At 45.1% G+C, this 24,146-nt stretch overlaps 1 protein-coding gene across 2 annotated transcripts; it reads left to right on the top strand.

Annotated features, from left to right (window-relative positions):
* The first annotated feature begins 2,133 nt into the window (after positions 1-2,133).
* LOC106576424 (myotrophin) lies at positions 2,134-23,389 on the top strand. Of its 2 annotated transcripts, XM_082964014.1 has the most exons (5): positions 2,134-2,286; positions 2,405-2,504; positions 10,716-10,829; positions 13,965-14,048; positions 22,106-23,389. In XM_082964014.1, exons 2-5 carry the CDS (start codon positions 2,436-2,438, stop codon positions 22,190-22,192), a joined length of 354 nt encoding a protein of 117 aa, XP_082820140.1. In that variant the 5' UTR covers positions 2,134-2,286; positions 2,405-2,435; the 3' UTR covers positions 22,193-23,389. The 2 variants fall into 2 exon arrangements, with proteins under 2 accessions (XP_082820140.1, XP_082820139.1); XM_082964013.1 differs by having other exon boundaries at positions 2,157-2,504.
* The last annotated feature ends 757 nt before the right edge of the window (positions 23,390-24,146 follow it).

Here is a 24,146-nt window from a genome sequence, read left to right as displayed (position 1 = left end):
CTAATGAGGGAGATAAGTGTTTCCAGTTTCAGAGATTTTTGTAGTTCGTTCCAGTCATTGGCAGCAGAGAACTGGTTTGGAGAACTGGAGAACTCTGATCTTGGCCTTGCCCCTTCACACTGATTGACATTACCCTTAGATAAGATGTTCAATCTACTATCATCAGTGGCTATTTTGACCCATCGGGAGCTTGGTTTAGTCCTGATGTGTTTTTATTAACCTGTGGGTTCACCAGAACTGGTTACTATTAGTCCCATTGAATAGTAAGAGGGAGGTAATGGAAATTGCCATGGAGTGAAGAGCAGATGCCAGGAGATGGGGGGTTACTTCCTCTCTACCACCCAGAGCCAGTCACACTCCTCTGGGCTAACTGAGTGATGAAAGGAGCTGTTACACCACATGCCTTACAGACCCCAAACTAACAAACTTAATTGTCTGGGCCGAGCCTTTCCAGTAAAATAAAGCTCTGTATAAGATCAGTTTTGCTTGAACTATAAACATTTGAGTAGTGTGAAAAGGTTAACTGACAGCTGATCTGAGATCTGGGAGACGGAAGGATGGCACGAGGGAGAAAGAATGGCACTAAGAACAAACCGTACAAACCAACATTTGTGAAATATAAGCCGAGTACTTTCTCCTTTGAGTCAACTACAGGAGAGATAGTTACATGTTCCTCTCCTGTCTTCCACCCAGAAGGAGTGGACACTCTGGGTCACGCGCCTCGTTGCTCCTGAGTGGCGCAGCGGTCTAAGGCACTGCATCTCAAGTGCTAGAGGCGTCACTACAGACCCTGGTTCGAATCCAGGCTGTATCACAAGTGGCCGTGATTGAGAGTCCCGTAGGACTGCGCACAATTGGCCCAGCATCGTCTGGGTTAGGGTTTGGCCAGGGTAGGGTAGGCCGTCATTGTAAATAAGGACTTGTTCTTAACTGACTTAATAAATAAAAGGATAAGAGCTGTGTCTAGCTATGCTCTCCAGAGCAGAGCACCACTGAAGTCAGGGGGGGCGGCAGGTAACCTAGTGGTTAGAGCGTTGGGCCAGTAACTGAAAGATTGCTTGTTCGTATCCCCGAGCTGACAAGGTAAAAATCTGTCCTTCTGCCCCTGATCAAGGCAGTCAATCCACTGTCCCTAGGCCATCATTGTTAATAAGAATGTGTTCTTAACTGACTTGCCAAGTTAAATAAAGGAAAAAAATTATTAAAAAATCAGTGATTACTAAGGTGGCTTTGAGTGTGGAGATGGATCAACTGAAGTTGAAGATCCCTGGTATCTGTGATGCATGCCATTTGGTGAGACTGAGGAGACCCTGTCTATCCTTGATATTGTGTTTGCCTGATAAAGTCATGCTTGGATATGTTAGTTATTCCATGAGAGCGTTTGTGGGTGTCAAGGATATGGTCACGTTGCAGCAGTGTGTGGGAGGGACATTCTGAGGTGTGGGAAGTGTACATGGGACAAAGGAAAGTGTAGTTTCAGAGGAAAAAGTAGTGTGTTGCAATGTTGGGGGAGTCTATGTTGCTGGGGATCATGTGCATGTGAAACAGGTTGAGGTTCTAAGGGTTTGAGCAGTGACATATGCTGAGGCAGTGAGGAAAGTAGAGGAAAGTAGAGGATGATGGGCAAAGGTTAAGGGATCATGAGGGAATACCAGTAAGTAGTAGGGCAGGAATGAGTGTCCTGAAACAGTTTGTGTTTTAGCAAGGTTGGTTTCTTGGCGTTCATAGCTATGGTAATTAACTGTACAGCACAGATGAAAAGGAACGGAAGTCGCAGAAGATAAAGTAGTAGCAGCAGCAGAAAAGTGATTGGGAGTGAAAGATTTTACTGCAGAATAGTTACAGGAGATATTGAAAGGATTCCTGTCCTCCCAAGCTAGTGGCCAGGAGTAGGAACTGTTAGAGAAAAGTAGTGGGTCGGGGGTCGTCGCTAGTTACCACAGCCACAAATTCATAAACCCCGCCCATTTCTACAATTGATCTTCTTAAAAAGGGATTTTAAACCTTGAACCTAACCTTAACTACACTGATAACATTATGCCTAACCCTAAGCCTATTTTTTTTTTTAAGTTCATTGTTTAGATCTAGACAATTTTGACGTTGTGGCTGTGTTATCTAGCGGAAACCGTATTTTCGGGCAAGCAGACTGAAGGTTAACTTCCGGATGTGCGGCATCGGAAACGCTTCACGAGAGAAAGGCGGACCCCTCCTCTACTGTCCTTTTTTTTTAAACTTTATTTTTTAACAATTGCCTGCACTCTAGAAGTACCAGGTGTTCAATTTAGGAAAGTATTTCATTCATGTAACGCTGCAAATTGTATAGACGTCTTTCCCTTTACTACTGAGAGATCTGTCAAGTATTGCTTGCCTTGAGAGAAGTTTGACAGCTGCCTTTTTCAACAGGGAAGCCGCAGTGAACTGTTAAACACAAGAAAATGGGGGATAAAGAATTGATGTGGGCCTTGAAAAATGGAGACCTGGACGAGGTTAAGACCTTAATGAAGGTACGATATACTGTAGATAACGTACTCGCAAATCAGCCTGCTAAGTGTGTTATCTAGCTGACATTAGCTAACTATGTTTTATCTGTATAGCTAGCAAACGTCGTTAGCTAGCCATGGCGTTGCAAGGTTAGCTAGCTAGGTAGCTAACTTTCATAGCTAGCTTAGCATGCATACATTAGCTAACTATCCGTTCACCAAACTATCACCAACTCATTCTAGTTAGCGAGCTAGAAGGTTTGCTTTTACAAACGTTTGTAACAATCGCTAGTTATATTGGGTAGATAGTTTGATAGCTAGCGCTAGCAAAGTAACTTACCATACTATAGATAAATGGCTAGCTAGCTACGTTGCATCCCCACTGCAACAACTTGTTGTAATCTGATTCAATCAGTGTATCGGTGTGTCTGTTTGCTATTGACAATTTTATTTCTGCAGACAAGCGCGCATATATATATATATATATATATATATATATATATATGGTAAAGTACCTAGCTAACGTTAACTACTTATTTAGCTAGATAATTGGCTCCTGCTTGAGAATCAGTTATGGTTGGTTTTAGCAAGCAGTCTGTAACTAGCTATAGCCAGATCCACTGGTCCGTGTTGTTGTGACAGCTAGTTGGTGTGAAGTGTGCCGGTGTCTCAGAGCTTTGTTGCAAGGCAGATCTATCTAGATGGCTAGATTGCTAACGTTAGAGAGATGGCTAGCTAACTTCATGGTGTTGAAAACATTAAGCCTCCATACTGAGGCTCACTATTTTCAGGCCACACCTATACCATTTTAGAGCACTGACACATTAGCTATTGGTCTGTAAACTGGTCGTCTTTAGTCACTAACTTATTTTGGTCCAATTCTAGACATGAAATAGGCTCTGAAACTTCAATGAATCATATTTGAATTACACTTCAATGGTGGCAGTCGTTTTGTAGGCGTCTCCTTGAAATAGAATGGCTGTGTACCTAGGGTCGTTGGTCTGTTGGAAGGTGAACCTTTTCCCCAGTGTGAGGTCCTGAGTGCTCTGGAGCAGGTTTTCATCAAGGATCTCTCTGTACTTTGCTCCGTTCGTCTTTGCCTCAATCCTGACTAGTCTCCCAGTCCCTGCCGCTGAAAAACATCACCACAACATGATGATGATGCTGCTGCTGCTGCCACCACCATGGTTCACTGTCGGGATGGTGCCAGGCTTCCTCCAGACGCGACGCTTGGCATTCAGACCAAAGAGTACAATGTTGGTTTCATCAGACCAGAATCTTGTTTCTGAGGGTCCTTTAGGGCTGCCATGTGCCTTTGTTTTACTGAGGAGTGGCTTCTGTCTGACCACTACCATAAAGCCCTGATTGGTGAAGTGCTGCAGAGATGGTTGTCCTTCTGGAAGGTTCTCCCATTTCCACAGAGGAACTCTGGAGCTCTGAGTGACCATTGCTCTAGGAAGAGTCTTGGTGGTTTTTAACTTCTTCCATTTCAAGAATGGAGGCCACTGTGTTCTTGAGGACCTTCAATGCTGCAGAAATGTTTTGGTACCCTTCCCCAGATCTTTGCCTCGACACCATCCCTCTACTGACCATTCCTTCGACCTCATTGCTTGGTTTTTGCTCAGACGTGCACTGTCAACTGTGACACCTTAGACAGGTGTGTGCCTTTCCAAATCATGTCCAATCAATAGAAAATGGATGCACTTCAGCTCAATTTCGAGTCTCATAGCAAAGGGTCTTAATACATATGTAAATAAGGTATTAGTATTTTTTTTATTTTAATACAGTTGCAAACATTTCTAACCCTATTTTCGCTTTGTCATTATGGGGTATTAAGTGTAGATTGATTGGGGGGGATAATTTAATTCAATTTAGAATTATGCTGTAATGTATCAAAAGGGGAAAGGGTCTGAATACTTCTTTAAAAATGCACAGTACATAAGGTGTCTAAGCATTGGATGTTTCAGTAAAATACCTGAAAATAATACTGAAACACGGTTTGAGGTTTAGCCAGTAATGGTGTAGGTTGAACACCTTTAAAATCACTGTGGGCTAACTTGTTGAAAGCCTAACCACACTGAATGGTTATGCCTGTAGAGCTCCTGTGTGAAAGCAACATGTCTTTTTATGCATTTTGTCTATCTCCTAGCCTACTGTCTAAACAATCAGACCTCTATTCTTTATAGCTAATCAACTGATACAGACACTTAGGTTGGAGTCATTAAAACACATTTTTCAACCACTGCACAAATTTCTTGTTAAACAAACTATAGTTTTGGCAAGTCGGTTAGGACATCTACTTTGTGCATGACACAAGTCATTTTCCCAACAATTGTTTACAGACAGATTATTTCACTTATAATTCACTGTCACAATTCCAGTGGGTCAGAAGTTTACATGCACTAAGTTGACTGTGCCTTTTAAACAGCTTGGAAAGTTTCAGATGTCATGGCTTTAGAAGCTTCTGATAGGCTATTTGACGTCAATTGGTGTACCTGTGGATGTATTTCAAGGCCTACCTTCAAACTCAGTGCCTCTTTGCTTGACATCATGGGAAAATCAAAAGAAATCAGCCAAGACCCCAGGAAAAAGAATTGTATACCTCCACAAGTCTGGTTCGTCCTTGGGAGCAATTTCCAAACGCCTGAAGGTACCACGTTCATCTTTACAAACAATAGTATGCAAGTATAAACACCATGGGACCACGGAGCTGTCATAACGCTCAGGAAGGAGACGTGTTCTGTCTCCTAGAGATGAACGTGCAAATCAATCCCAGAACAACAGCAAAGGATCTTGTGAAGATGCTGGAGAAAAGCGGTACAAAAGTATATATATCCGCAGTAAAACGAGTCCTATATCGACATAACCTGAAAGGCCGCTCAGCAAGGAAGAAGCCACTGCTCCAAAGCTGCCATTAAAAAAAAGCCAGACTACGGTTTGCAACTGCACATGGGGACAAAGATCGTACTTTTTGGAGAAATGTCCTCTGGTCTGATGGAACAAAAATAGAACTGTTTGGCCATAATGACCATCCTAATGTTTGGAGGAAAAAGGGGGAAGCTTGCAAGCTGAAGAAAACCATCCCAACCGTGAAGCACGGGGGTGGCAGCATCATGTTGTGGGGGTGCTTTGCTGCAGGAGGGACTGGTGCACTTCACAAAATGGATGGCATCATGAGGAAGTTAAAGCTTGGTCGCAAATGGGTCTTCCAAATGGACAATGACCCCAAGCATACTTCCAAAGTTGTGGCAAAATGGCTTAAGGATAACAAAATCAAGGTATTGGAGTGGCCATGTAAACCCAGCCCAATGATCCCAGATTTCCATCCTATTGCAATTTAATTGTAATGTTTCAGATATGGGCCATTCAATTGCAGAGATGGGTTTTTCCGCCGTTGCCAAAGATTATTCAAAAGCAGGCAGCTCCTAGACACTTCATACTGTACATGTGGATTAGAGGTCGACCGATTATGATTTTTCAACGCTGATACTGATTATTGGAGGACCAGAGAGAACCGATACAGATTAATCGGTTAAAAAAAAAATGATAATGACAATTTCAACACTTATTTTAACTGAATATAATACATCAATAAAATCAATTTAGCCTCTAATAAATAATGAAACATGTTCAATTTGGTTTAAATAATGCAAAAACTAAGTGTTGGAGAAGAAAGTAAAAGTGCAATATGTGCCATGTAAGAAAGCTAACGTTTAAGTTCCTTGCTCAGAACATGAGAACATATGAAAGCTGGTGGTTCCTTTTAACACGAGTCTTCAATATTCCCAGGTAAGATGTTATAGGAATTATAGGACCATTTCTCTCTATACGACTTGTATTTCATATACGTTTGACTATTGGATGTTCTTATAGGCACTTTAGTATTGCCAGTGTAACAGTATAGCTTCCGTCCCTCTCCTCGCTCCTACCTGGGCTCGAACCAGGAACACATCGACAACAGCCACCCTCGAAGCAGCGTTGCCCATGCAGAGCAAGGGGAAAAACTACTCCAAGTCTCGGAGCGAGTGACTTTTGAAACGCTATTAGCGCGCACCCGGCTAACTAGCTAGCCATTTCACATCGGTTACACCAGCCTAATTTTGGGAGTTGACAGGCTTAGTCATAAACAGCGCAATGCATTGCGAAGGGCTGCTGGCAAAACGCACGAAAGTGCTATTTTGAATGAATGCTTACGAGCCTGCTGCTGCCAACCACTGCTCAGTCAGACTGCTCTATCAAATCATAGACTTAATTATAACATAATACACAAACAGGAGCCTTAGGTCATTAACATAGTTTCCGGATTCGACCATCTTCTCGAAAACAAAACGTTATTCCTGTTACGTTGCACAACCTTCAATGTTATGTCATAATTCCGTAAAATTCTAGCAAATTAGTTCGCAACGAGCCAGGTGGCCCAAGATGCTGCATATACCCTGACTGCGTGCAATGAACGCAAAATGACACAATTTCACCTGGTTAATATTGCCTGCTAACCTGGATTTCTTTTAGCTAAATATGCAGGTTTAAAAATATATACTTCTGTGTATTGATTTTAAGAAAGGCATTGATGTTTATGGTTAGGTACAGTCGTGCAATGATTGTGCTTTTTTTCGCAAATGCGCTTTTTGTTAAATCATCCCCCATTTGGCGAAGTCGGCTGTCTTTGTTAGGAAGAAAGTCTTCACAGTTCGCAACGAGCCAGGCGGCCCAAACTGCTGCATATACCCTGACTCTGTTTGCAAGAGAAGTGACACATTTTCCCTAGTTAAAAGAAATTCATGTTATCAGGCAATATTAACTAAATATGCAGGTTTAAAAATATATACTTGTGTATTGATTTTAAGAAAGGCATTGATGTTTATGGTTGGAGCAGTGTGTACCTAAGCGCTTATTTACAACGCAGGACAGGCTAGATAAACTAGTAATATCATCAACCATGTGTAGTTAACTAGTGATTATGATTGTTTTTTTTTTATAAGAAGTGTATTGCTAGCTAGCAACTTACCTTGGCTTCTTACTGCATTCGCGTAACAGGCAGGCTCCTCATGGAGTGCAATGTAAAGCAGGTGGTTAGAGCGTTGGACTAGTTAACCGTAAGGTTGCAAGATTGAATCCCTGAGCTGACAAGGTACAAATCTGTCGTTCTGCCCCTGAACACGGCAGTTAACCCACCGTTCCTAGGCCGTCATTGAAAATAAGAATGTGTTCATAACTGACTTACCTAGTTAAATAGTCAAAAAATATATACATTAAATTAAAAAAAATCGGCGTGCAAAAATACCGATTTCCGATTGTTATGAAAACCTGAAATCGGCCCTAATTAATCGGCCATTGCGATTTTAATCGGTCGACCTCTAATGTGGATATTAGACTGTGATCCACTGTGGTTTCCCTTATCCCTCAACCCTAAAGAAACCATTTAAATTGGCCCCATGTCACCCAGCTCCTGGAGGTAATATTTGAAAACTATTAGAACGGGGATGAGATTCCATCATGCCTAATGGATTCACTTGGATTGGTTGTAAAATGAAGGAGTGGAATCTATTTCCCACTGTTTTCCTTGACCTTCAGGGGAATTATGATACAGGGGAGCATGCCAGAGGCAGACCAGTGGGGTTCTGTGGGTGATTGGTGCATATACAGCCAGTCATACAGCTAGTGACGAGAGCAGTTTGCCTACACATCACTGTCGGAAAGCAGTTATGTTTGTCATATGTATTCATTAACTCAGAAAAAAAAACGTCCCTTTTTCAGGACCTTGTCTTTCAAAGATAATTCGTAAAAAATCTAAATATCTTCATTGTTTAAACACTGTTTCCCATTGCGTGTTCAATGAACCATAAACAATTAATGAACATGCTCCTGTGGAACGGTCTTTAAGACACTAACAGCTTACAGGCGGTAGGCAATTAAGGTCACAAATATGTTAACTTAGGCTTCTTTAGTGTCCTTTCTACTGACTCTAAAAAACACCAAAATAAATATGCCCAAGGTCCGTGCTCATCTGCGTGAACGTGCCTTAGGCATGCTGCGAGGAGGCATGAGGACCGCAGATGTGGCCAGGGCAATAAATTGCAATGTCCGTACTTTGAGACGCCCAAGACAGGGACGGACAGCTGATCGTCCTATCCAGTGGCAGACCACGTGTAACAACACCTGCACAGGATCGGTACATCTGAACATCACACCTGTGGGACAGGTACAGGATGGCAACAACTGCCCGAGTTAAACCAGGAACTCACAATCCCTCCATCAGTGCGCAGACTGTCCGCAATAAGCTAAGAGAGGCTGGGCTGAGGGCTTGTAGGCCTGTTGTAAGGCAGGTCCTCACCAGACATCACCGGCAACAACGTGGCCAATGGGCACAAACCCACCGTCGCTGGACCAGACAAAAAGTGCTCTTCACTGATTCGTGGTTTTGTCTCACCAGGGGTGATGGTCGGATTCGCGTTTATCGTCAAAGGAATGAGTGTTACACCGAGGCCTGTACTCTGGAGCGGGATTGATGTGGAGGGTCCGTCATGGTCTGGGGCAGTCTGTCACAGCATCATCGGACTGAGCTTGTTGTCATTGCAGACAATCTCAACACTGTGCGTTACAGGGAAGCCACCTTCTCCCTCGTGGTACCCTTCCTGCAGGCTCATCCTGGCATAACCCTCCAGCATGACAATGCCACCAGCCATATTGCTTGTTCTGTGCGTGATTTCCTGCAAGACCGGAATGTCAGTATTCTGCCATGGCCAGCGACGAGCCCGGATCTCAATCCCATTGAGCACGTCTGGGACCTGTTGCATCGGAGGGTGAGGGCGAGGGCTCTAACCAGGCTACATTAGCCTAACTCATGGGAGAGTAGAGAGGAACGTGTAAACTCGGATTACAACACATGGATGGACCATAGGCTACATTTACCTGAGCTATGGAGACCTATCAAGCTTCAGAAATCCAATGAATTGCAGCAAGTGCATCCATTGGATTACTGCTGTCTAGCCTAAGCTTTTGAGAGCAGGTGAGTGGTGCTAGCATTATCCAAAGCCTGTCTAACCTTTTCTGAGCCAGATTGATTATCACACCCGGCCAGCACATCTAAAGACTAGCCCAGACCCCGACTCATCCCCCTGAGCCTCGTTGCCTTAGGGCAGATCCGCGGTAATGGAGTTATGCGGTGACTCAAACAAAAACCATTGATTTAGAAGTTTGACAAACCATACAACTCTATGCACAAGGACTTGCCTACTCTTAACAATTTCCGCTGAACGTTTTACAGGAACTATGCATAAACAAAGTTTGGTAACTGATGGACATATTACTGTAATTCTTTTACCAAACTTTGCATCAAGATTTTTTGTTGTTGGTGTAAATTTATATTTTATTTACTGTGGAAATTGTTTGACGTAGTCATTGTGCATAGAGCTGTATGATTTTGTTAAACTTTGAAATCAATGATTTTAGTTTGGCATACATTTTAAAGTGAAAAATCAGTCTGCTGGTGACTAACACAGAGATGAAGGATAGTCATGCACTCTCAACCCCAGCTCGTGTCTCTCCATCACACTCTTGCTTCCTGTAAAAAGATATCTGTCACACAAGCTCAGATTAGGTACTGTTTCATGTTCATGGGTACACCGTAGGTCCTAGCTAATGTATAGGTGACTTATAGAACTGCTTTATGAGAATCCATTTCTGTCCTGTTGCTAGCCAGGTACTATAGAAAATCATTCAAAGCTAACATGGGTTGGTTTTATGCAGCATAGCAGGATGCTTAGCAGGTGAATACATTCCAGTCTTTCCTCAGGCCACATAGCCAGCAAATGAGAAAGGTGCTATGGTTTGACATGGCACTGACAACACTGCCTAGTCTGAGTGACCGGTCTCTGTAATGAGTATTGTCTCTTCAGGACTACCCACCACTCCACACAATGGACTGTGGAGGAGCTATAGAGCCCGTCTTTCCTCTCGCCTGCAGGCTTGACAGTTTGAGGCCTCGCAATACCACAGCAGTGAGACTCTGGGAGGAGGCGTCTTGTGTGGTGTTATTGTGTGATGGTCTCTGTGTGTTTTGAACTGAGGGGGGGGGTTTCTGGCACAAGAAGGGATTTCCATTGTATTAAACACTTACTGTACGGACATGCACACAGTTATGATCCTTTTTTAGCAAGCGGGTGACCAAGTCTTGATGCAGGAGGGGAAGTTGTGTAGGTGATGGTATCTTAACCGTGTGTTATTATTTTTTAGGATGAGGATGTGAACAGGACCCTGGAGGGTGGCAGGAAGCCCCTGCACTATGCTGCTGACTGTGGCCAGGCTGAGATGCTGGAGTTCCTCCTCTCCAAGGGAGCTGATGTCAACGTAAGAGCTGCTAGTGGGAATACTGTTATCAATATAGGCCTACTGCTGTTATATTGTTAGTATTTAACAGCAGTATTCTAATATCAGTCCCTGTTCATTTTATTAGTACTGATATGGAAGAAGGCTGTGGTGGTAGGCCTCTGTCACCGATCTGCTCACGTTAGAGAGATCAGCTATTACTGATGACCAAGGAGGAAGGAATGATGCATTTTCCATTCTGTGTGTTTGCATTAATTTGCTTATTGAATAGACCTAATGGTACCAGAGAGAACAACACTCCCTTATTCTGAATCCACTCCTACAATGCTTCCACTATAGTCAACCACATACTGTAGTAACGACAGAGACGGCAGGTAGTCTAGTGGTTAGAGCGTTGGGCCAGTAACCGAAAGGTTGCTAGATTGAATCCCCGAGCTGACAAGGTAAAAATATGTCGCTCTGCCCCTGAACAAGGTAGTTAACCCACTGTTCCTAGGCCGTCATTGAAAATAAAAATCTGATTACTAAACAACGCAGACTAACATGACTTACAGTGGGGTGGGGAAAGTATTTGATCCCCTGCTGATTTTGTACGTTTTCCGACTGACAAAGAAATGATCAGTCTATAATTTTCATGGTAGGTTTATTTGAACAGTGAGAGACAGAATAACAACAAATATCCTGGAAAAACGCATATCAAAAATGTTATAAATTGATTTGCATTTTAATGAGGGAAATAAGTATTTGACCCCCTCTCAATCAAAGATTTCTGGCTCCCAGGTGTCTTTTATACAGGTAACAAGCTGAGATTAGGAGCACACTCTTAAAGGGAGTGCTCCTAACTGCAGCTTGTTACCTGTAAAAAAGACACCTGTCCACAGAAGCAATCAATCAGATTCCAAACTCTCCACCATGGCCAAGACCAAAGAGCTCTCCAAGGATGTCAGGGACAAGATTGTAGACCTACACAAGGCTGGAATGGGCTACAAGACCATCGCCAAGCAGCTTGGTGAGAAGGTGACACCATTTGGTGCGATTATTCGCAAATGGAAGAAACACAAAACAACTCTCAATATCCCTCGGCCTGGGGCTTCATGCAAGATCTCACCTCGTGGGGTTGCAATGATCATGAGAACTGTGAGGAATCAGCCCAGAACTACACTGGGGGATCTTGTCAATGATCTCAAGGCAGCTGGGACCATGGTCACCAAGAAAACAATTGGTAACACACTACGCCGTGAAGGACTGAAATCCTGCAGCGCACGCAAGGTCCCCCTGCTCAAGAATACATAAACATGCCCGTCTGAAGTTTGCCAATAAACATCTGAATGATTCAGAGGACAACTGGGTGAAAGTGGTGTGGTCAGATGAGACCAAAATGGAGCTCTTTGGCATCAACTCAACTCGCTGTGTTTGGAGGAGGAGGAATGCTGCCTATGACCCCAAGAACACCATCTCCAACGTCAATATGGAGGTGGAAACATTATGCTTTGGGGGTGTTTTTCTGCTAAGGGGACATGGTAACTTCACCGCATCAAAGGGACGATGGACGGGGCCTTGTACCGTCAAATCTTGGGTGTGAACCTCCTTCCCTCAGCCAGGGCATTGAGGATGGGTATTCCAGCATGACAATGACCCAAAACACACGGCCAAGGTAACAAAGGAGTGGCTCAAGAAAAAGCACATTAAGGTCCTGGAGTGGCCTAGCCAGTCTCCAGACCTTAATCCCATAGAAAATCTGTGGAGGGAGCTGAAGGTTCGAGTTGCCAAACGTCAGCCTCGAAACCTTAATGACTTGGAGAAGATCTGCAAAGAGGAGTGGGACAAAATCCCTCCTGAGATGTGTGCAAACCTGGTGGCCAACTACAAGAAACGTCTGACCTCTGTGATTGCCACCAAGTACTAAGTCATGTTTTGCAGAGGGGTCAAATACTTATTTCCCTCATTAGAATGCAAATAATTGTATAACATTTTTGACATGCATTTTTCTAGATTTTTTTGTTATTCTGTCTCTCACTGTTCAAATAAACCCACCATTAAAATTATAGACTGATCATTTCTTTGTCAGTGGGCAAACGTACAAAATCAACAGGGGATCAAATACTTTTTTCCCCCACTGTATCTACTGTAGACTCTGCTAGTGTTCAGACATGTATAGAGTGGTTAAGCTCTATGTTTGGACCAATGGGATTCCTCTTTTTATAAGGGACTTGTCATTCTCCTGACGCCATCTCCCCCATCAATTCCTTCAGCGCAGCAAAGACTAACTGGCCACGTAGTCTGTCAGAACGCTCCCCTGAGCCTCAACCCATTACCTCACTGCAGTGGAGGGAATCGATCTGCTTTTACAATGGGATTGAGTAGAGTGATGGTTGTGGCATTTCCAAGTTAGGGAAGGGGACTATGTTGTACAGTTCTGCGCTAGTATCTTTCTAGGTAGCCTCGGTGTGTAACTATTCTTAATATCATTAGAAATTCTTAACCTTATTTGAAGCTGTACTTTGGTCTCAATCCCCTCAGGCCCTCAATAATGCAACACGAGCCTGAATGTGCTTATGGGTGTCACTGACCCAAGACGTTCTAGTTAGTTTCTCACAGACACGTGTTGACCGTTCAGGCGATACTTGCTAGAACTGGAAGTTCTGACCTTAATGTACCTGTGTGGTTTTGAAGAGCTTGTTAACTAGGCCCAACTCTCACTGCACACAGTCTGTAGAGCCATGTCCTCTCCCAACCTCCCTTATCTGCCTCATTGTCTGATCACCACCACACTTGTCATTCACTCCAACATCCATCAGTCTGGCTGTTACAAGACTAGAAAAAACAAAAGGGTGTATCACTAACACCCCCCCCCCCCCCCCCCCCCCCCCCCCCCCCTAGAATGCGTAACTCCCTGTCTCTCTCCCACAGTCCCTTCAGATAAGGGGCCCTAGCCAGGGCTCCTGAAACAGGGAAGATAAATAGTGGCAGAGTGGGTTTCCTTTATTATTCATTGATGTGATAAGGAGAGAAATAAAAGCTCTCCCTCTGAGTTATTTCCTCTGATAACGAGAGTGACGTGATGTGCCCTTGTGTTGGAGGCAGGGACAACTGGTCTGCTGATGTATGGCGCCTGTCCACGCACAAACTCTCTCACTCCCTTTTTCTCACACACAGGCCCCAGACAAACATGGTATCACTCCGCTGCTCTCTGCCACGTACGAGGGTCACCTCACCTGTGTCAAGATCCTGCTAGAAAAGGTAACGCCACACTCGCATGCGCGCACACACGCACCGAGCTGTCTTTACACTCGTCAGTCATTTCTGTGTTCGAACTTCTGTGTGATGTGTAACTGCTGAGCTAACTCCTGTATGACAAAGGACTACAATAAAGGCTGAATGTTCAGTGATTGTCTGGTCCTGCCTGCCCAAACCTTCTGTTCTGTGTGGAGGGAGCTGGAATGTTCCCAGACCTCATCACACAGCACTGCTGCTGTTTGTGTTACTCTTCCACTAGCTAGCTCCACACACACGCCTCTCGCTCAGCTCTGGAACGCTGAGATGATCATCCAGTGGCTGAATGTGACACCTCTGTCCTGGCCGTCACCCACCGCTGTAGTTAGGAGTGGTGGTGCGGTGCCAACACTTTCCCTGGACACCAAGGAGCTGCTTTTACACTCTTGTAATGCTGCCATTTTGGATTCATACAATCAGGTTATGTATTCTTTGAGCGGTGATCTTTGTCGAATTATTAAACACATCTTACTCATAGTACATAGTAGTTACTATCACAGTGCAGTCAGAGAGCAGTGATTTAGACCATATTTGTTTGATGCAGAAGTGTCTACATACAGGACATGATTTGGGCACTGCCTTGTAGAGTAGTCACTCACTGTGTGGTGTTAGTTTACATTCAGCTCACGTTTTCCCAGCTGCTATCTGTTATCCTGGCGTGCCGGCTCAGTGAGGTACCTGTGGTGCAGCCACATAGAAATTACAGATGTCTCAGTTCTCTAATGGTAAGCCCTGTAGAGGCTTGTATCACTTTCCCCTCACTCTCTCCCGCTTTCTCTCACTCTCTTTCTCTCACTCTCTCTCCCTGCCTCCCCCTGAAACGTGCCAAACTGCTGTGAAATGGATGCAATCCCCCCCCCCCCTCACTCGTAGCTGCACAGCACAAAGGGTAGATGCGCAATATGGACATTTCGTTACCTCGTGAATGTCTTTTTTATGTCCAGGGTCTCTGTATCTGGGGAGCGCCGACATGTCAGTACAATTACAAATTGCTTTCATAAAACGTGTCTGTGCATACATACATACATACGCTGAGGCATACACACATGGATTGAGTTCTTGTTTTTGACTGTGAAAATGGAAACCAACAGGCTAATATTTCCACTGGGTAGGGATGTCTTCTCCCAGCCAGGCTAAATGAGGCGGCACCGTGCCACGCTTCTCTGGGAGTTGCGTAGGTGGTCCTCACTCACCCAGTGAGCCAGCGGTTAAGAGACTTACCCGTGACGGGACCGCCAAAACACGCCGCCACTCGCCTGTGTCCAACCTCCAAGCAGCGCCCGTCTTTGCATCCTACGGACATGACCCTCCACGTAAATCACCCGGCACCAACATTACTGGGAGGGGACACAGTCACGATGCATGCAGAGACAGAGATATATGGATGGAACCAGATCACCTCGTAGGGAGGGGATAGTGTGAGCGCCATGCGTCAGCAATTGAAACCCCCTTCAGGCAAATATAAGAATGTGGCGTTTGTCATCAGGCGAAGGCAGGCCCGGGACGCCACCAGCCAAGGGCTCATCAGCAGGGGTTAGGCCCGACGCGGAGTGCGAGGAGATATGAGTCGCCGCTCCACAGCAGCCCGATGGTGGTGCTTCTGGCTGAACTGAGCCATCAGCAGCAGGACTGGAGCTCTGAAGCACTTTCTCTCTGGCTCTCTTTACCCACGCTGTTATTACAAGAGCAACAGCAGGCCAATGCTCGAATGTCTACTCATTGATTCATGTCTACTCATTGATTCATGTCCGCTCGTTTATTCCGCTTTAAGAAACATTCAGAGGAATCTGATACTGCAATGGTAGTCCACTACTACCAGAATGTATGATTCATGATAACTCAAGTATTCATTCTGGACAAAATGCTTGATAGTCTTGGAAGTGTGCCCCTGAGCTTCATGGGAGCTGACCTCTGACTGCCCCCAGGTGGTTCCTGCATTATCGAAGGCCTGTTAACCCTGTGTTTGACCCTAACCAGCCGGCAGGCTGGGGGAAAGAGTTGCTGACTTGACTACAGGCCAGAGAGACGGCTACCGAACAACACGAGGCTTGTTAATTATGAATCAACACTGAGAAGCCCCCCCCACACACACACATGCATTTTACATACACGGTACTTTTTATATAAATCAGTCGCATAACAAAAATACACATAAGCTCTTCAATCCCAACCCTCAGCCACTCTCAGCCCATCCCACCATTCACCATAGACCAGTCTTTAACAGTGGACTGTTGACTTCGACCCTTGGGTCAGGAGTATGATATTGTTCAGCCTTTTCTAGTCTTCTAGCTGCATTAGACCTGGGGTGTATTCAGTGATGTGAAACTTTTCAGAATGAGTAGAGCTGACACAGTTCCTTATTCCATCTGGCAATCTGTTCTATCTACAGAAGAACGTTCTGTAACGTTACATCCTCCTGATCAGGCCCCAGTCTACACTGCTAGGCAAGCCAGGGAAAAGGGATTGTGTATGGGCACCGCAGAGTGAAGAATGTGTCGTGATGGATTTATCACTTGGATGAAGGGTGGGCTGGGTAACAGGAAATGAGTTAGTAGGATTGTGCCGACTACCATTTCCTCCCTGTCTAAATGTAGCCCTCTGCACACCACTATGGGCATGTTGCTAGCTAGGAGGGAGGAGGACTGGGGGAGTGAGACATGCTCGTACTGTGTCGTGGATTCTATTAAGCTTCTCTCAGGACGATGTTTAGTCCCAAAAGCTAACTAGCCAAGATACTTTTTCATGTGCTTGGCAATAGATGCCAGAATTGGGGGTGTGTGTGTGTATATATTATAAATATATATATTAGTACTACTACTGTTTCCAATCTTAGTGGTCCCGTGTAGCTCAGTTGGTAGAGCATGGCGCTTGTGGGTTCAATTCCCACGGGGGACCACAATGAAAATGTATGCACTCACTACTGTAAGTAGCTCTGGATAAAAGCGCCTGGTAAATGTTACAGTACAGCATCCCCCTTACCCTCACTGTTGTCTTGCAGTACATCATCCCCCTTACCCTCACTGTTGTCTTGCAGTACATCATCCCCCTTACCCTCACTGTTGTCTTGCAGTACATCATCCCCCTTACCCTCACTGTTGTCTTGCAGTACATCGTCCCCCTTACCCTCACTGTTGTCTTGCAGTACAGCGTCCCCCCTTACCCTCACTGTTGTCTTGCAGTACAGCGTCCCCCCTTACCCTCACTGTTGTCTTGCAGTACAGCGTCCCCCCTTACCCTCACTGTTGTCTTGCAGTACAGCGTCCCCCCTTACCCTCACTGTTGTCTTGCAGTACAGCGTCCCCCCTTACCCTCACTGTTGTCTTGCAGTACAGCGTCCGTCCCCCTTACCCTCACTGTTGTCTTGCAGTACAGCGTCCGTCCCCCCTTACCCTCACTGTTGTCTTGCAGTACAGCGTCCGTCCCCCTTACCCTCACTGTTGTCTTGCAGTACAGCGTCCCCCTTACCATCACTGTTGTCTTGCAGTACAGCGTCCCCCTTACCATCACTGTTGTCTTGCAGTACAGCGTCCCCCTTACCATCACTGTTGTCTTGCAGTACAGCGTCCCCCTTACCCTCACTGTTGTCTTGCAGTACAGCGTCCGTCTCCCCCCCTTACCCTCACTGTTGTCTTGCAGTACAGCGTCCGTCTCCCCCCCTTACCCTCACTGTTGTCTTGCAGTACAGCGTCCGTCCCCCCTTACCCTCACTGTTGTCTTGCAGTACAGCGTCTCCCCCTTACCCTCACTGTTGTCTTGCAGTACAGCGTCCCCCTTACCCTCACTGTTGTCTTGCAGTACAGCGTCCCCCTTACCCTCACTGTTGTCTTGCAGTACAGCGTCCGTCCCCCCTTACCCTCACTGTTGTCTTGCAGTACAGCGTCTCCCCCCCCTTACCCTCACTGTTGTCTTGCAGTACAGCGTCTCCCCCCCCTTACCCTCACTGTTGTCTTGCAGTACAGCGTCACCCTCACTGTTGTCTTGCAGTACAGCGTCACCCTCACTGTTGTCTTGCAGTACAGCTTCCCCCCCTTACCCTCCTTGTCCTGTTTCAGCCATCAGCACCCTGCTTGTGTTTTGGTCAAACAGCCGTCCTATCTTTTCCCACTTCTTTGAGCACAGTGCAGCCAACAGAAGTCTGTTTCTCCATCCCCATACAGATATCGATCTCTCCTTCTTTCCTCTTCTCCCTCGTTCAAGGCCATATAAAATATGCCCTGTGAATGGCCCCCAGCCGCTTGACTGACACATTTTCTAACCAATCCTGAGGGGAGGAGGTCTGAGGACCTGATAGATTATGCATGGGCAGCCTGTCATTTCCACTCAATGGCATAATGAAGACCTAATGGACACCCCGGCCGAGTGGCAGACTTACATAACCCTCTATTACTACTTACTGCACACCACACACACCGTGGTGTTGTTTGGCTCTGTTACTGCAGGATGCTGCGGTCTCTATTTGACTGGGTCACTCTTATTCATTAGGGCGAGCATACATCTCACTTAGTTCAGGCTGTATCACATCCGGCTGTGATTGGGAGTCCCATAGTGCAGCGCACAATTGACCCAGCGTCGTCCGGGGTAGGCCGTCATTTGTAAATTAGAATTTGTTCTTAACTGACTTGCCTAGTTAAAGGTTAAATAAAGAAACTTGTTGCAGCCTCAATCTCTTCCTGGCTGGATGTTTGGACCGTCAGTGTTTACTGGCTACTGTCAGTTCTCCCATTTTAGACTAGCTAATTATTCTAAGTGGAGACCGGTGGATGTCCATGGTAGATAAGATGACAACTGTAGACTTGAGGGAGGAGGAGGCTCACCCCCCCCCCCCCCCCCTCTCTCAGTAGAGCCCAGGGAGAGTGAGAAGCCGTGTCTGTGTACGACAACACGAGCTGGTCTTCACTGGACAATACAGCTAGCTAGCTAGCTCCAGTTATATAATGAGTCAGGGAATGCTCATTAGATGGTGCTGGAAGGCTCCTGTAGGTAGGTAGCAGCCTTCTCCCAGGCTGTGTTGACTAGGAGTCTTGTTGAGGTGAGCGTCGGGGTGAAGTGGTGCTGTTGTGTAAATGAGGCCTGTGGAGTACTGCTATGTCTGGGCCCTCTGTCCTCCACTGGTACCAGCTGCTAGCTAATGACTTCCCCTGAGCTAGAGAGCCTCCTCTTCCTCCTCGTTCTCTTTGCCGTCAGCCCGCTAGAGCTGAGAACACGATGACCATGGAGAACACCAGGCTTGGTCACAAGATGCCTCACTAACGTACCATCCAACTACAGCTGTTTCGCTCCTTCTTTCACTGCGTGTCTGCAGATTGATGGTTTGTTTAACCATGCTACCACATTTCTTTAGTGATAGTTTGGTCCTGTTATGAATTTTGAAACCCATACAATCTCACTAAGCCAGGTCGTTATTGTGAATTAGAAAAATCGTATTTTTTTTTCTTCACAAAGTTGCATCAGAACAATGTAAACTGTGTTGCTAGATGCAAATAAACTCTTAAATGTAGCCCCCCCCCAATTTAGAGATTCCTATCGAAGAGGGTATCCACCAGTCCTGTTTAATCTCTGTAGCCCATGCCCGCTCCGATGCCCCTTTTGGCAGCACACACACTCAAATAAACAACTTCTCACGAACACACACAATTACCCTCTTTCTCTGACATGCATACATGCATACATACATACACACACATACATACATACACATATTTGACCCAAGTTAAACCATTTAAAGTCAGTCATTTAAAGTCAATGCTAGCAAATACTAATTGAGTGTATGTAAACCTCTGACCCACTGGGAATGTGATGAAAAATGAAAGCTTAAATAATTCTCTCCACTACTATTCTGACATTTCATGTTCTTAAAATAAAGTTGTGATCCTAACTGACCTACGACAGGGAATTTTTACTAGGATTAAATGTCAGGAATACATACACCTTCGCCAAATGCATTTAAACTTCCAACTAATATAGATAGATCTCTATATAGAGATATATCACTCAATTAGTATTTGGTAGCATTGACTTTAAATGGTTTAACTTGGGTCAAATGTTTCGGTAAGCCTTCCACAAGCTTCCCACAATAAGTTGGGTGAATTTTGGCACATTCCTCCTGACAGAGCTGGTGTAACTGAGTTGGGTTTGAAGGCCTCTTTGCTAGCACACGCTTTTTCAGTTCTGCCCACAAATTTTCTATAGGATTGAGGTCAGGGTTTTGTGATGGCCATTCCAAAACCTTGACTTTGTTGTCCGTAAGCCATTTTGCCACAACTTTGGAAGTATGCTTTGGGTCATTATCCATTTGGAAGACCCATTTGTGACCAAGCGTTAACTTCCTGACTGATGTCTTGAGGTTGCTTCAATATATCCACATCATTTTCCTCCCTCATGATGCCATCTATTTTGAAGTGCACCAGTCCCTCCTGCAGCAAAGCATCCCCACAACATGATGCTGTCACCCCTGTCCTTCATGGTTGGGATGGTGTTCTTCGGCTTGCAAGTCTCCATCTTTTTCCTCGAAACATTAGGATGGTCATTATGGCCAAACAGTTCTATTTTTGTTTCATCAGACCAGAGGACATTTCTCCAAAAAGTACGATCTTTGTCCCCATGTGCAGTTGCAAACCATAGTCTGGCTTTTTTTATGGCAGTTTTGGAGCAGTGGCTTCTTCCTTGCTGAGCGGCCTTTCAGGTTATGTCAATATAGGACTCGTTTTACTGTGGATACAGATACTTTTGTACCTGTTTCCTCCATCTTCACAAGGTCCTTTGCTGTTGTTCTGGGATTGATTTGCACTTTTCGCACCAAAGTACGTTCATCTCTGGGAGACAGAACGAGTCTCCTTCCTGAGCGGTATGACGGCTGCGTGGTCCCATGTTTATACTTGCGTACTATTGTTTGTACAGATGAACGTGGTACCTTCAAGCGTTTTGAAATTTCTCCCAAGAATGAATCAGACTTGTGGAGGTCTACAATTATTTTTCTGAGGTCTTGGCTGATTTCTTTAGATTATTTTTCCCATGATGTCACGCAGAGAGGCACTGAGTTTGAAGGTAGGCCTTGAAATGCATTCACAGGTACACCTCCAGTTGACTCAAATGATGTCAAATGATGTCAATTAGCCTATCAGAAGCTTCTAAAGCCATGACATCATTTTCTGGAATTTTCCAAGCTGTTTAGGCACAGTAAACTTAGTGTATGTAAACTTCTGACCCAATGGAATTGTGATGCAGTGAAATAATCTGCCTAAACAATTGTTGGAAAAATTCCTAACCAAGTCCTAACCGACTTGCCAAAACTAGTTTGTTAATAATAAATTTGTGGAGTAGTTGAAAAATGAGTTTTATTGACTCCAACCTAAGTGTATGTAAGTGTGAACTTCTGACTTCAACTGTGTGTGTATCTCTCACACACACTTTCTGCCTGGCACTCAAAGTGGATCAGGCTTTTCCACTCAATGGTGTGTTCTCTGCACAGGCTCCGTAAGCCCCCGCTAAGAGGCTAAAGTTGGCGAGGCTAAAGTTTTCCATTAAAGTTGTTGGTCTGGTAATGCTCGACCACTCGTCAGTTTTATCCCCTTTGTCCGTTATTTACAGCCCTTGCTGCATTCCATTCACCTTCACTGTCTTGTTCTGAAACGTGTGTGTGTGAAACATTGGGTTAGAGGGAATCTGCCAGAGCAGGGCACTGCACAGCTTTGCTCATCTTGAACCTGTAATGAGTAGTAGTTTGGGATGCTAGGTGATTAATCAGTGATTCTGCGCAATGCCTTTGCCGGTCCTTTTGGAATGCACTTGGAGAGGGTGAGAGACTACATAGTCAGAGTGGGTTGAGGGGGACAGGCAGGTTGGCCCACACTCTCACAGAGCATTACTGATGGGCTGAACCTGTGGCCTTCGGTAGAGGGCTAGATGGGGGTGTAGGGTGAACACTGATTCTAACCTTGGCCATTAGTTCGTTTTGAGAGAGTGGGTTCACACTGAGGTTGAGGCCTTGACGCTCCACTCAGATCATAATGTCTCTCTTCCCCCAGGGAGCCGACAAGGAGCGGAAAGGACCGGACGGCCAGAGCGCCTTCGAAGCCGCCGAGACCGACGCCATCAAGGCTCTCCTCAAGTGAGACGGGAGCCTAGAAGGGACGGACAGGCGGATGCAGCAGTGGTCCCCCAGACAGACAAGATGGACACACCCCTTCCCCCGACCTCTGTCTTTAGCACTGCTTTGTCTGTTTGTGTTTTTTGGTTTTCCCTTTTATTTTTTAAGTTGTAGGGATTTTCTCTTGCCTCTTCAGTAGCCATTGAATGGATGGACTTGTCAATCATGTCTCCCTTAGGGACCAAACACTGAGGGGAAAAGCACCCAGACTTGGACCTTCCCTGAACACACAAGGATGCAATGTAAAAATGAATAGAGCTTAGCGCTTAAATATGATCGCTCTCAAGTCCTGTGTGCACTCCTTTCACAAAGATATTGGCAGAAAATAATGGAGACGTTCAATTTTGTGGCCCGTTTTCAATATTGTAAGACCACTTGGTTCTATTCATCTTCCTGACATCAGTTGTGCTAGATGGAGAACGCTTGTAAAGATATTCTATTAGCCCAGTAAGATGGCCTCCTCTTTCCCCTGGCTGTGTACTGTAGCTCTTCTCTGTAGACCTGACTGGCTAACTGTTCAGTGCTTCAACTAGGGGTTTTGTACTGTATGACAGGGTCGGTCCTGTTCAGGCCGCTAATAATATTGGTTACACACTCTATGTAACCCTCTACTGATAACATATCACACTAAACATTATTGACCAAGGTTACTCTAATGTATAATAGCGTAAATACCCCCTTGACCAATCACCATGTTGGCATTACAAAATGTATGTAAAAAAATATTGATTAATCTGTTACTTATTAAAACATTGCTGTGTAGTGATGGCATTATGTCAACATTGACCATTATGCAATTTAGAATTGCATAATATTTTTCCCTTTGAGTGAGTTTTGAACATGTTCTGGTCTGCAATCCTTTGTTGCCGCGGTCTGTTTTCTATTAGATGAATGGGTGGGTGGCCTCCGAACAGGGATATACAGGGGTTTAGGGTTCAAACTGTGGATCGGGGAAATGATCGTCCTCTCGCTCTCTGGGTTTGATTAACCTGCCAGCTCTGCTGCATGTCAGAACTGCTTCTACTGCTACGCTCTCCAAAATGGCTGCCTTCCTCTTTTGGTTGCTTTCAAATAATTACAATGCAATGTAAACAAAAATGCTTTCTCTCTGGCATCGTTGTGAGGAATGCTGTAAAAACTGAAATAAAAAATCTTAAAATTATTCTCTTCGTGTGGTAATCCATTGATTTTTGTTTTCTGCTGGTATTGTCAACTTTTCAGTCAGTCTTACAAATAGAAAAACACTCATTGACTCTGCTCTTAGAACGGACACTTCTGAGCGGTACACACACTTAACTGTAATCTATATTAGTTCCTTTGTATACACGTCCGTGCACACACTTACTTGCGAGACTGCGATCCATACTAGATGCCCTCCATCTTAATGACTTGAGTATTGCTTGTCTTTGTCAAACTGTCAGCAGCAGAAAAGCCCTCCTCCAGCTGTGTCTGAGCCTGGAGCGCAGTGTGTTGTCCTGAATGAATAACAAGCAGCAGCTATTGATTCCTCATTATACTGTCTGGGCTCTCTGAGTGGTGAGATTGTCTCTGGCAGGGAAAAAAATTACTTGCTCATATTGTTCACTGACTACTGCCTCTTTAGAGTGTCCCTGGTCCCAGGTGAACTAGCTAGCTCTCCCCGTGCGTAATACCCTTCTCTGCTTAGTTGATGACCAGTACCTAGCCCGTTGCCTCCCATTGGGTAAAGGACCAATGGAACACTGTATCCAAGGGCTGCTGCTCTCTCCAGTCTATAGGATGACGTTAGAAAATAAAGGCTGAGGTTTGACATCTTGGCATTTTGATTTTCCCTTCGTTGGTGTATTTTTGTTCATATCCTTCGGCTTCTCAATAGAAATCAGGCCGTGTTCATGAGCTTGACCTGAACGAAGTCTCCCTTTTCAACTCCGATAGGCCTG

Source organism: Salmo salar, chromosome 17, assembly GCF_965601325.2.
Source record: "Salmo salar chromosome 17, fSalSal1, whole genome shotgun sequence".
Taxonomy (NCBI): domain Eukaryota; kingdom Metazoa; phylum Chordata; class Actinopteri; order Salmoniformes; family Salmonidae; genus Salmo; species Salmo salar.
Note: the sequence above shows the minus strand (reverse complement) of the source record. Positions and strands in the feature narration are given on the sequence as shown.